This window comes from Hippocampus bargibanti, linkage group LG10 (assembly GCF_051943395.1).
Source record: "Hippocampus bargibanti isolate YZ-2025 linkage group LG10, ASM5194339v1, whole genome shotgun sequence".
Classification (NCBI taxonomy): domain Eukaryota; kingdom Metazoa; phylum Chordata; class Actinopteri; order Syngnathiformes; family Syngnathidae; genus Hippocampus; species Hippocampus bargibanti.
The window spans coordinates 12,582,609-12,596,546 of record NC_142743.1 but is presented as its reverse complement, the minus strand read 5'-3'; the positions used below and the strand labels follow the sequence as shown (position 1 = coordinate 12,596,546).

Below are 13,938 nucleotides of genomic sequence, written 5' to 3'. Positions count from 1 at the left end.
CGTATCGGCCCCATTTATATATCCCTAATGTCCAGACCTGGTGGCGCCGGACACAGCTATGATAGGTCCCTACTCTCAGGTTGGGGGGGGGCGCGGGACTTCACTGACTAAGTCAGGAATGTAGGAACAATCAGTGGGGCCACAGGGGGGGGGGTCCCGCGCCCCCCCCAACCTGAGAGTAGGGACCTATCATAGCTGTGTCCGGCGCCACCAGGTCTGGACATTAGGGATATATAAATGGGGCCGATACGACCAGTCAGACTTTAGTTCGCTGACGAAGCCTCTTGGATAGGAGGCGAAACGTCCGAAACCTTCACTTTTGTACAGATGACGGCTGAAGAAACCTTCTCATCGATGGACCACTCCTGTACGACTGAGAGCTTACACAGACGTATCGACAACAATAATAACGACCCAATTTTATTTTTTTAAACATCACACCAAGCATCGATAGCTTTGTGTCACTCAACTTATTATTTGACACTGATTTTTTTCATCTTGGAGCACATCATGTTTTTGCCATATTTTCATTTTTTTGTGTTGACATGCCTCTCTAATTAAAAAACTGTTGTTTCAAATGTGTTGTGTAAAGTGTCACTCTCACAGCACGCCACTCCCTTTTGTGGGGTCCCTGCGTGAAAGGGGCTAATGTAAGGAGGTTGGACTGCAAACTGTGCAAATGTGTTTGAAATGTTTTGTCATGAATGCGGAGAGCATCGGGGGATGGGTGGCTGGGGTGGGGGGGCAGTCCGACATCTCTTTCTTCATCCTGTGATGAAAATGTCCCAACCGTTGCTGATGCAATCTTGTCTACCAAAAGTCAACACGGCCAAAAGAAACTGTCGCTCCTTTGCGTTATATATATATATATATATATTTGTCCCAGAGAGAAGCAAAAAACGTCTTGCCTGGGCATTTTCTGAAATTCAGATCCCAGGCCTGGTGCTCGTAGGGGGGCGGGGGTGTCAAAGTAGCTTATCGTCCAGTAAAGAACCGTAATGTCCGGTGATGTGGAGTGAAAGGCAGCTGTGACGACGGAGATCCTTTTTTTTCATGTGTCATCATGGGAAGAAAAAAAAGAGGATAGCACGTTAGCCGATGGTGCTAGGTAGAATTGTGTCGAGCAAAGATGGAATGTGGCCCCCACCCCCCCGCGCCTCCCTAATCGCAGTCTCTCTCTATACGATGTAGCTGGTCAGGTCCAGGAGGTACGAGGTCATGTCGATGATGTGATCCAGGAGGCCGTCTTTCTCTTCCTGGTCGTTGGGCATGCCCTGCTCGCTTTGCTCGCACTGGTCGCCCGAGTAGCCGCTCTTGCACAGGCACTTGTTGGGCTCCATGCACACGCCTCCATTGCGGCAGCCTGGCTCGCACTTGGCTGCAAGGTGCAGGGGGGGGGGGGGGGCATTTTGACACAACTGTTGACTATTGAAGAATTTTGACCCTTTTGGGCTACCACAGGGCAATTAACTCATTCGCTGCCATCCCTGAATTTATTGGGGAATTTGAGAATATGACGCGGAGCTCCATTCCCGAATTTGTACGGGTTTTGTTTTTATCATGCTTGGGTGCCGATAAAGCACTGGCCATGGCCTCTGGCAATGTTTTTTTTCTTTTATACAAGTGGGCAGCATTTTCCTTTTTTCCATGTTCGCGCTTTATTCCAGCCTCAGCTGTTGTTCAAGCGCTATATAAACCAAAATGTATGTAATGCATCGTATTTTGGACAGCTGCCCTCATTTCAAGCTCATATAACTCCAGACCCATAAAATTTAGGAATTAAGTCTTTTTTTCTGATGAAGGAAGAAAACATAAGCTTTCTTACGCTTCCATTATTATTATTATTATTATTATTATTATTATTATTATTATTATTATTATCCTTTCGGTGTTTCCCTTATTATTATTATTATTATTATTCTTTCGGGATTTCCATTATTATTATTATTATTATTATTATTATTATTGCACAGGCCTGGCAGTGAATGACTTAAAAATTGCAGTGCATTTGAATAATTGCATTTTTTAGAGAGAGAGAGAAAGTAGCCAATCCAAATGTAAAATTGGTGCAACAAGGATCACCTAACCAAAACCCTGGCATTGGAGTGGACACATTCTCACACTCCATTTGGCAAATATCCGCCATGTTTGATGTAAATGCAATGCACCATGTAAATGCAATGCACCATGGGTAAATGAATATTCGATTAACCCTTTTGGCAGTTTCCGACATATCACAGAAAAGCCCGAGATATTCTCGAACATGACTTTTGAACGCACCAAAACAAATGCAAAGTGATTATCGCTCGATATCGGTAAGACAAGATGGCAGACGGCCAAAGTTAAAACTTCCGATGGAAAACGAACAGTTTTTAATTGCGGTTTAACTAATTTTGTTTAAGCTATTTTAAGAAAAGTATGTCATATGTGGCGCGGATCACGTAGCAATATGCGCTAATTGTCATAGACTTGCGCCGGTGTTGGCGCAGTGGAGTGAGGGCGCGGCCCAGATGCATCCGTGCTGCCATACTTTGAGCCGGTAACAAGTTGAAGATTTTTTATTTCATTGTTTTTGGACACAATTGAACCCTAAATTCCATGCGGTTGAGGAGATTTGAAGAGAACAAGCCTCACCGATGCGACACAAGGGCCCCTCCCATCCGGGGCTGCAGCAACATTTGCCAGTGGGAGTGCAGTGGCCGTTCTTGCAATGTCGGGAACAAGCTGTCATCAGCAGCTCAGGGGGCTCCACCTGACGCTGGCATTCCTTGGGGATGAGGGGCCTGGAACAGTTGGAAGAAAAGGGAAGGGGGACGGGAGGTGGGAAGGGGGTATATATGAGACAGTCTCAAGGACCTGAAACGCCTGAAATTAAATTGGGCTCCGACGGTGGCGGATCAGTTCACAAACGTAATCGGTCCCGTTTTCAAAGTGAACCTCAATTCCAAACAGGAAAGGAGCCATTTTGGTTCAATGCCGCCAAATTCATACAACGAGCCCTCGGTGAAAGGCTTCACAGCGCATTTGACATGACAAAATTTCAAATCACACACTAAATGAAAGCGTCACTTCCTGAATTCAATACATTTTTTTATCTCGTTTTAATCTCATGTTTAACTCATTCACTGCCAGACGATGTGCAAAAAGGTGTCTACTGCAGTGCCAGGGTTTTTGTCATTATCAGAGAATAATGCCAAGGGGAAGAAGGTAGGTGATAAAGAGAAGCGGTCCCAGGACAGAGCCTTGGGGCACACCAGATGATACAGGAGAGGACTGTGAAGTGAAAGAGTTAATTTAAAACATTAAAACATGTGTGTTGGGTAAATTTATTGACTGTTCAACAGTAGCCAAAATGGAACTGTATAGTGCCACTTAGCAGTTTTTTTTGACGACGATACTAGTGCAGCGTGTTCTACCGGAAACAAATTCCTTGTGTGTTCTACATACTTAAAGATGATTCAATAAAGATGATTCTGATTATCACTCAAATTCCCAGACCCACAGAATACAGTCAATAAATTTACCCAACACACATGTTTTAATGTTTTAAATTAACTCTTTCACTTCACAGTCCTCTCCTGTATCATCTGGTGTGCCCCAAGGCTGTGTCCTGGGACCGCTTCTCTTTATCACCTACCTTCTTCCCCTTGGCATTATTCTCCGCAAATTTGGGATACAATTTCATTGCTTTGCGGATGGCACCCAGCTCTATTTCTCCAGCAAACCCAACGCCTCTCTTCCACCTTCTTCTCTTTCACTCTGCCTCTATGAAATTAAATCCTGGTTTACCCATAACTTCCTCAAACTTAACAGCGAAAAAACTGAAATTCTCCTCGTTGGTACCAAATCCACATTGAGCAAAATTAACAGTTACTCTCTCACTATTGACAATTCGACCATTTCTCCCTCCCATCAGGTGAAAAGCCTAAGTGTCATTCTTGACAGCGCGCAATATCAATCGTCTTCGCCCGTCTCTCACTCCTCACACCACTGCTATCCTCGTTCATAGTCTTGTCACCTCCCGATTGACTCTTGCAATTCACTTCTCTTGGGTGTCCCTCAGAAACCTCTCCACAAACTTCAACTCGTCCAGTATATATATATATATATATATATATATATATATATACATATATATATATATATATATATATATATATATACATACACACAGTAAAGTCTCGTTATATCGATATCGGATATATCGATAGTCCCGGTTATATCGATACTATTTCTATGCACGCACGGAGAAAATTACATGCAAATGGGGTCGGATATATCGATAGTCCCGGTTATATCGATATTTTTTCGGACTCCCTTGAATATCGATATAACGAGACTTTACTGTATATATATATATATATATATATATATATATATATATATTTTTTTACAGTCCATAAATTTACCCAACACACACGCTTTAAATGGAATTTTTAACATGCAATTATTATTTTTTTATACCTTAGTTCCACGCCCTTTCGCACAGTTCCACAAATAAGAGGTTAAGTGCGAGTTTTGTCATTTGAAACCTACTATAAAAGGGACACATAAAACAAAAGCTAATAAAGCATTGTATATTAAACATTTTGATGAACAAATATTTTTCTCATTTATTTGTCTACTCCTTTATAAATGACACTCCGCTTGCTGCTATTATGTGAAACACGATAGACGGGCTAACAGAAATGTATGAATTTATGTCTTTTCACTTGATTTGAAAAAAGGAATGAAAACTCCAAGTGAAACGCAATGCACAATAAGGTACCTCTACAACAGCTAAAAGACACCACAGGGGGATATTTGAAGAAACCATGATTGGACCAAGCCTCGTGTCAATCATATACACACCAACAAGCTAAAAACAACCACAGTCAAACGAGACAAACCAGGAACATCGCAACTTCTGACGATCATATTCCCGTGAGCATTTTAGGTAGCGAACTCCTTGCTCAGTTGCGACTATTTCACGTGCGGACCACTCTGCGGATCCCGCCCGACTCCAAAAGTGGCTCATTTCTCGCAGTGGCTGTTGACCCAGCTGCCTTTGTCAAGTGGCGATGCCGGCAGGTGCTGTTTTCACAGCCACTCTGGCAGTCGGACGCACTGTTAAGTCGCGCCGCTGACCCCTTGCTTGCTATTAACAGTGTTCGCCATGGACAACACAAACACGCATGCACCACACATGCATGCACCACACACACGCACACACACACTTCCCTCCTGCTATCCTCAAGGGACTCTTTTTCAATTTTTTTCCCCTTCTTCACTCCCCTTAAAAAAAGTGCCATGGATATAGATACACACACACACACACACATATATATATATATATATATATATATATATATATATATATATATACAGTAAAGTCTCGTTATATCGATATTCAAGGGAGTCCGAAAAAATATCGATATAACCGGGACTATCGATATATCCGACCCTGTTTGCATGTAATTTTCTCCGTGCGTGCATAGAAATAGTATCGATAAAACCGGGACTATCGATATATCCGATATCGATATAACGAGACTTTACTGTATATATATATATATATATATATATATATATATATATATATATATATATATATATATATATCTCACATCTCGCAGGTAGGTCTGGAACGTAGTCACGAGAGTCACTTGTAGATGCATTTTCTTGTCGTGAGAATTAGCATCAAAGAAGGGAGCAGAAATAATTTTCCTGTTTGACAGTCAACGTTACAGATGTCACATAATCAGAGAATGTCTCCGGCAACTTATTTATACAAACGTATTTATCTGAGCGCACATGCGTATTTGTGTTTGCCGTGTACGGATATAAACTGCGTGGGTGGCGCGTAAATGTGAACATGCACATTTCCGGGCCTGTGTGAGAGCGTGATATGCTAACTCCCAGCATGGTGTCAGAAAGGGGAGGGAAAAAAAATCCCTTTATTTTCTTGTCCCTCTTAAATCTTCCACCATCTCCACTGTGGTCCTCGCTTTGACAAAGCTGAGTGAATAGCGGCCGCTACAATACACAGTAAATATTCTTGCGCAATTAAAATAAGGAGCGATGACACAAAAGATGGCCACCGTCAAACAATGATCAGCGAAAGAATCAGAAAGCCTTTAATTAAATTTGCAAGTGACCACAGTGGGACTTTTAGGATGACAAAAATCAAGGCTTTTTAGATGTTTAATGATGTTTTCAGGATAATGAGAGAATTTTGTAACCTGGAACTGCTTCATGCAACAACAAAAATAAAAAACAGACATTAAGGTGATTCTTGAGAATTAAGTTATAAAAGTGCAGGAACTAATGGAAGTTTTATGAGAATAGTTATTTAACTTTTGGGGGGGGAGTGAGAATAAAGTTGCAATATGATAGGTATGGTATGAGGGGAAAAAGTTGGAGCTTTACGGGAATAAAATCATCATCTGAAGATTTTTCTTTCATGAGCCGCAATGTGACGAGTAAAAAAAATGAAATCCTAACATAAAGAAGTCCAAGATGGCGCCCGAGTAGACTGGCTGGATTAATGGCTTGAGAAGCCCACGATGAGAAAAAAAGGGGCGTCAGCGCAGAGCGCCGATGCATATGTTGAACTGCCGCGGCTTGGAATTGAAGCGGATTTACGTGGGACAGGAAATGTGAGACAATCTCTTTTCATCATTGGATGCTAAAGTTTCGTGTTTGCTTTCAACAATTAGCTTGTAGCAGACGTGCAAATTTCACCATGATCACCCTGATCCACTGGTGAAAAGGACGCTTTGATTCTCTCCTCTTTCATCTGGAACTGCTTCATACAACAAAGATGGTGCAGAAAGTGCTTCAGATTGAATGACAGTGTGTCTTATGTGTTGTGTCACATTATTTGTTATTTTGACATCAAGATGGCGCCACAAGAGTGGCTGCCTTTACAGCAGCTCCTGTATTTTGTTTTTCTACTTGTTCCTTTCCTCTTACTTTTATCACTTTGCTGCTGTGAAATGTAAATTTCTCCACCACGAGACTAATAAGTGCTAATCCAATCCAATAACAAACAAACAAAGTCATCATCGAGAATAATGTGAAAATCTTGTCGGAAAAAGGTTGTAATTTTGCAAGAATAAAGTCATCATGAAATGGATCGCAATTCTAGCGCTTTATCAATCACCACATGGTGCCAAGAGTGCTTTCCGAAGCCTGTTGAGTGAACACTGGCGCGTGTGGCTGCTACTGCTCATCCGTAGAAAAAATATCCTGTGACTATAAAGTGTCCTTGAGAGTTTTGAAAGGCGCTTAGAAATTAAATGTATTATTATGATTATAAAAAAGAAAAAGTTAAACATGTAAAGTAGTTCAATCACGTTTTAACATTTAAAGGACAACCGACAATATTTTTATCAGAAAAACGTTTTATAGCATCTACAATACCCAAAACACGCAGGCTGATGTTTTTAGTCAAATGCAAAACACCAATAAAAATGAGTTAAAGTGTCCCAAAACTACTTCAAAATGACCCCGGAAATGGCAAGTCTCAGAATGTCCCACACCCTTGTTCGTGACATCACGCCAGGACGTCTTGCCGTGCTCTAGAATCAAAACAATGGCTTCTGATTTGGAGAAGATGCTTTCTTGTTACTCATCTAGTTATGAATATGATTCAAATAGTTCTGAAGAAGAAAGCATAAATGTTTGCAATCGATTAAAGAAGTCCTTCCGGATCAATTCGAGCCGTCAGGACTCCAATGTATCGTCCCAGAAAATGCACAAGATGGCGCCCAAGCTCCGTTGGAAATGGGCTGATTTGTCTGCTGGGAATTTGTGTCAATTAGTATGAAATAGTAGTCTTGGTGCAATACACAACGATTCACCATCGCGTTATTTATGCGTTTTCCTTGTAATTTCACCATGGACACGGATCAACACGATGTTTTCAGACCAAACAAGGTACCCAAAACGCATTGTGTGTCGCCTTCTCGGTCAGGGGCGTTCCAGACGTGACATCACGTCTGCAATCGTCATCAACTCGAAAACAAGACTTCCTGAATATTCAGCACGAGTCTTAAAATGTAAAATATAGCTATATGACGTTCGAATCTTTCCAAAATACGCTCAGTAGAAGTCATTTGAAGTGATTTTACAACTTATGGACACAACTTGTTCGGAGGCGTCCTGTAAAACTCAGGTATGATGAGAATAAATACATCATTTAACAACAATAGTCATCTTCGTATGAGACTAAAGTAACAATACAATAAAATGTTTCTTTGTCTCTCTCTGCTCCACAAGGACCCCATTCAGCAGTTTGGGATGCACGCTGGCCTATTTATTATCAGAGGCGCACCGCTGACAAACAAATACCTCGGAATGAAGTCATCTGGTCACGACATGTTTACGCAAACACTGCAGAGGGATTTTTTATGGCCAAGGTTTCTCTTTAAGGGCCATTCGGGCAACATCTTCGTGCTCCCAAACACGGAGCTTCGCCGGCGTTCGGATAACGGATAAAGTTGCAACGGTATGACGATTCCGGCCTGCTCACATGGAGGCACTTGAGAGTAGGGAAAGTTATTTGAACAAAGATAGCCACATTTTGAGCTTGATATTTTAAATCATTTATCAAGTAATAAATATCTTAGAAAATGCACAAATTATTTCTTTTAAAACATTTGCTGTTTTATGACAAATAAACTTGAGCTTATATTTTTCAGTGAATAAAAACATCTAACCGCAAAAGATGAGTTTGAATGTTTTTTTTTGGGGGGTGAAAAAGAATTGCATGTTGACAAGCATAATTCTTTTGTTTTTTCCCGAATAACAAAATAGTGGGACTACCGCAATAGAGCATCTGCAGACTAAACAAGAAGCCCAGTCGACAGTGGTAAAAAAATTCTGATGAGGGGAGAAATGCATCCAACGCTCAGGCCAGATAACATAAATACAGAGCAAGTCACGCCCCCCCGCCCCTATTTTTTGAAACATCTGCGCTGTAATTAATTGCGACTGGATGTCACTGTCGTCACCCGCAACTGATCAGCTGCGTCACATATTTCAAGTTGGCCCTTTTTCGACTGGATCTGTCTCTCTGCATTTAACAGGGCGATGCAGTACCCGGCTGTTTCTCGTTCAACGCCAGCGCTTTTGCAACACGGAAAAACGACATGCGTGCGTTGTATATATTTGGATCCTCCAAAGTCAAACATGATCCGCTACTATAAGAAATACCTGTAACGTAGTGCCAGCTTTTTATTTTTTTTTTAAACGGGCAGTGTAAAAGGGGCTCAAGATTCAATTTCACGAGCTGCAAAATTGACGTGGTCCACTCCGTACCGCCATTCCACGTCAGCGCCGGTTATAGATAATCCAGTGAACCCCCGGCGTGTGTGCGCGTCAGCAAATTTGTGATTCAATAGAGTTTACGCCAAGTGCGAGCGTGCTTCACGTCCGTTGCGCTAAGTCCGTTTGCGCATTGTTATTGAGGCGAGTGTGCTAGTTCATGCTATTGGCGTGACGTGAGGGTGATTTGTGATGTGATTTAATGATGGAATCCGGCCATTTATGTCATGCGGGTTTGCGATTACGCATGTGGTGTTGGCGTTGGCGTTTTATGATCCTTTTTGACAGGCAATAGTAAGAGGAACATGCTAGTTTTCGCAGATAGTAGGCAAGGGTCTTCTCACGGCAATGGATATTAAGTCATTCACTGCCATTTCCGAATTTATTCGGGAATTGAAAATCAGGACGTGGAGTGCCATTCCCGAATTTGTTCGGTTTTTGTTTTTCTTGTGGGTACAAATCAAGCTCCAGTCAGACCGCTGATGTTTTTCCCCTCCACGAGGGAGCAGCATTTCTCTTTTTTCCATGTCAGCGCTTTGTTACGTATGTATGTATCGTATTATATTCCGTGCAGTCACCCCATTTCAATCTCAGATAACTCCAGAGCCATATAAGGAATTAATTCTTTTTTTCTAATTCTCAGTCTAATTTGAATGTATTTGAATGTATAGGTAGTTCGAAAACTCAATATTTTGTGGGTCTTGCAATTTGAGTGAAAATGACAAAAACTCTGGCACTGGAGTGGACACTTTTTTGCACATTGTCTGGCAGTGAATGACTTAACACAGTATAGATATTAGAGGAATTAAACGTTGTTGTATTGTGGATTAACACTTGGGCGAACTACACAATATGGTGATTTAACGTTGGTCAAGATAGTGCTATTTGATTTAAAAGGTTAGCAAAGCACCAAAGTGGTGAAATAAATGAATGGCGCGTCAAAGTCGTTAGGCGGCGAAAAACAGGTGCCCCCGGTGATTTTCCCCCACTCTCAGCAAAAATAAAACCTGCTGCGAGAGAGCTCCAAAAATAACCGCCGTGTGGTTACGATGCCAATGACAGTGCGTGTCAACCCAAGCGCCGCCGTTAGCAAAACCCGACACGAAACGTAGTGAAATGCAACACTGGGCTCTCCGGTGACCGTTCTGCGCTGACTTGGTCCCCCGGGGGAAGATGGGGGCTTTGTGTAACGACCCGTTGGCATGAGCAAGGATTTGAAAGATGGGTGATTAATGGTGGCCACGCGGGTTGCATCAGCGCAGGATCGTGTAACATCAGCCATTTTATTGGACACACTTCCACGATGGCTTCTCAGCGTCTAATTCTGCCTCACAGAAGATATTTAAGGCCACGACCTACTGCACACGTCGACAGGTTAAGAGTTTAAAAAAAACTGTGATAGGCAATACCATCCTGAGCTGCAGTATGTGCACGTGGTAAGACGTCCCGGGGTATTAATTGCATTTTCCGGAAAATGTATTGGATAATTATTCAACAAAAAGCTATGGAAAATGTGTCCAAGTGTACCTCTTGGGGTCGACCAACTTGTAGAGTCTCCCACTGTGCGACTGCGCCATGCTTTTACTGCTCGCCAATATGTAGCCTTCACCTGAAATGAAATACAAGGCGCCTGCATGAACACGCACGACCATTTAACACATTCACTGCCAGACAATGTGCAAAGAATGTGTCCACTCCAGGGCCAGGGTTTTTGTTATTGTGTCTCAAATTCTAGAACCGACGGGATATTGAGTTTTACAATGACATAAACATTCAATTCAGCGCAAGGAACCTTAGAAAAAAAAGAATTAACTCCTAAAATATATGGGTCTGGAGTTATCTGAGCTTGAAATGGGGGCGGCTGTACAAAATACAACACAATACATACATATTGGTTTATATAGCGCTTGAACAAATTACATACATACTGTAGAGAGAGAGAGATTTTAATCTTACCGTATTTACGTCAAATATTTATTTATTTTACTTCATAATTGTGAAGCAGGCGAAACGAAAGAGGCGTTTAAAACACGAAAGTTGTCGCTGTTGACTAGAGCGCTCATTGACAGTCCCCATACAGTACTTTGGTCGGTGCGATTAACTCATTTGAAGATTGTGTGTGTGTGTGTGTGTGCATTTGTGAGCAAGTCCAGATAAATCAACGTTCCTATTTCGAAGGATGACGTTTATTTGGTCACCGGATGATCCAACCGGCAACGCCACTGGAGGGACAGCCACCATATTTCTGGTCATACGGTTTCGACTTTCCGGGATATTGAAATGCTTACTTCCTGCCAGATTAAATGTCTGTTCCATAAACATCACGCATATAATCCAAAGCGCTCACATTCTGCATACTGGGCCACCTACACTGCAGAGTTTTTGCGCCGGTATAGTGTGTTGCCGTCAATTTAGGAGCGCTCGGGTGAGGTGAGCAAACTAATGTGAACGTTTCACCAGCTGCAGGCCACCAATCGCTGGCGGGCCAAATCAACCGGCAGCTTTCAGTGTTTCTGATGAAATCAAAACACTCGCTCAACAACGATGATGTCATAAACATTTGATCGCAGCTCTCGCGTCAGCCGTCGCTCACTTTTCAAGGGTGGTCCCCAAAAGCTGCGGGACCCTGCAGACACATGTTTACACTTTGTCCCCTTTTGAATGTTGCTGTTCTTCATTAACTCAGTCACTATATATATATATATATATATATATATATATATATATATATATATATATATATATATATATATATATATATATATCGTCCATGCGATACGATACGCGATAAAACAATCCTGATCATGAAGGATTCCTCAAAGGGTGCAGTTCCTTCCAACTATCGACCACTAACCTGTCTCTCCACAACATGGAAGCTCATGTCTGGCATCATTGCGGCTAAGATAAGTGGACACACGGATCAATGCATGAGCAAAGCACAGAAAGGCATTGGTAGAGATACTAGAGGTGCCAAACATCAGCTGCTGGTTGACAGAACAGGCGCACAAGACTGCAAGTCCCGACATACCAACCTGTGCACAGCCTGGATTGATTACAAGAAAGCATAAGACTCGATGCCACACACATGGATCACTGAGGAAAGAGGCACCTGAGAAAATCCAACACAGAACTGCAGGGTGTAAGATGCTGGCACGAAAAGCCTACATGTAGCGCTATAACCAGGTGGCTTGGAGTTGTATAAGGTCAACAGGACCCTGAGAGCCTTCGTTGCAAATTCGATGAGGATGTGGAAAACCACACTTGAAGCCATTGGCAAGCCACTAACGCAAGTGTCCATGAAATGTGGCATATACCAACGTGACACACTCTCCCCACTGCTGTTCTGCATAGGACTGAACCCCCTCAGCCAGATAATCGCCAAGACAGGCTATGGATACCGCCTCAGAAATGGAGCTACGATCAGTCACCTCCTCTACATGGATGACATAAAGCTGTATGCTAAGAGCAAAAGGGACATAGACTCCCTGATCCACACAATCAGGATCTACAGCAGTGATATCGGAATGTCATTCGGGCTGGAGAAATGTAGTCGGATGGTGACTAAGAGGGGCAAGGTAGTCCACACTGAAGGGGTCTCACTCCCTGAAGGAACAATAGCAGACATTGAAAACAGCTACAAGTACCTTGGTATACCACAGGCCAATGGCAACCTCGAACTAGCAGCAAGGAAAGCGGCTACGACCAAATACCTCTAGCGGGTGAGGCAAGTCCTCAGAAGCCAGCTCAATGGCAAGAACAAGACCCGGGCAATAAACAGCTATGCCCTGCCAGTGATCAGATACCCTGCAGGAATAATAAGGTGGCCAAAGGAAGAGATTCAGACCACGGATGTTAAGACCCGAAAACTCCTCGCCATGCATGGAGGGTTCCATCCCAAGTCCAGCACCCTGAGACTGTACACAAGCCGCAAGGAAGGAGGGCAGGGACTAGTGAGTGTGAGAGGCACTGTCCAGGATGAAACATCCAAGCTCCATGAATACATCAAAGAGAAGGCTCCAACAGATGATGTACTCAGAGAATATCTCAGACAATGGGGAACAGAGGATGAGGTGCTGGAAGAGGGATAATCATGGGAGGAAAAGCCCCTACACGGGATGTACCACCGAACCATAACAGAATTGGCTGATCTCAAGAAGTCCTATCAGTGGCTAGAGCTGGCCTAAAGGACAGCACAGAGGCACTCATCCTGGCTGCTCAAGAGCAGGCCCTGAACACCAGAGACATAGAGGCAGGTATATACCACACCAGGCAAGACCCAAGGTGTAGGTTGTGCAAAGAGGCACCTGAGAAAATCCAACACAGAACTGCAGGGTGTAAGATGCTGGCACGAAAAGCCTACATGTAGCGCTATAACCAGGTGGCTGGCATAGTCTCCCGAAACATCTGTGCGGAGTATGGACTGGAAACCCCAAGGTCAAAATGGGAAACACCTCCCAAGGTAGTAGAGAATGACCGAGCAAAGATCCTGTGGGACTTCCAGATACAGACTGACAAGATGGTAATGGCCAACCAACCAGACACCGTGGTCATAGATAAAGGGCAAAGGAAAGCCGTTGTCGTGGATGTAGTGGTCCTGAGTGATGGAAACATCAGAAAGAAGGAACATGA

The 13,938-nt window shown here is 42.9% G+C and overlaps 1 protein-coding gene across 1 annotated transcript in view; it reads right to left on the bottom strand.

Moving 5' to 3' along the window:
* Positions 1–368: 368 nt before the first annotated feature.
* hhip (hedgehog interacting protein) overlaps positions 369–13,938 on the bottom strand; it is a 40,848-nt gene continuing 27,278 nt past the window's right edge. Inside the window, exons 11-13 of the mRNA XM_089005946.1 lie at positions 10,837–10,918; positions 2,635–2,783; positions 369–1,378 (exon numbers count right to left, since the gene is read on the bottom strand). Coding sequence (XP_088862072.1) covers positions 1,179–1,378; positions 2,635–2,783; positions 10,837–10,918 — 431 coding nt within the window. The 3' untranslated portion in view covers positions 369–1,178. The remainder of the gene's footprint in view (positions 1,379–2,634; positions 2,784–10,836; positions 10,919–13,938) is intronic.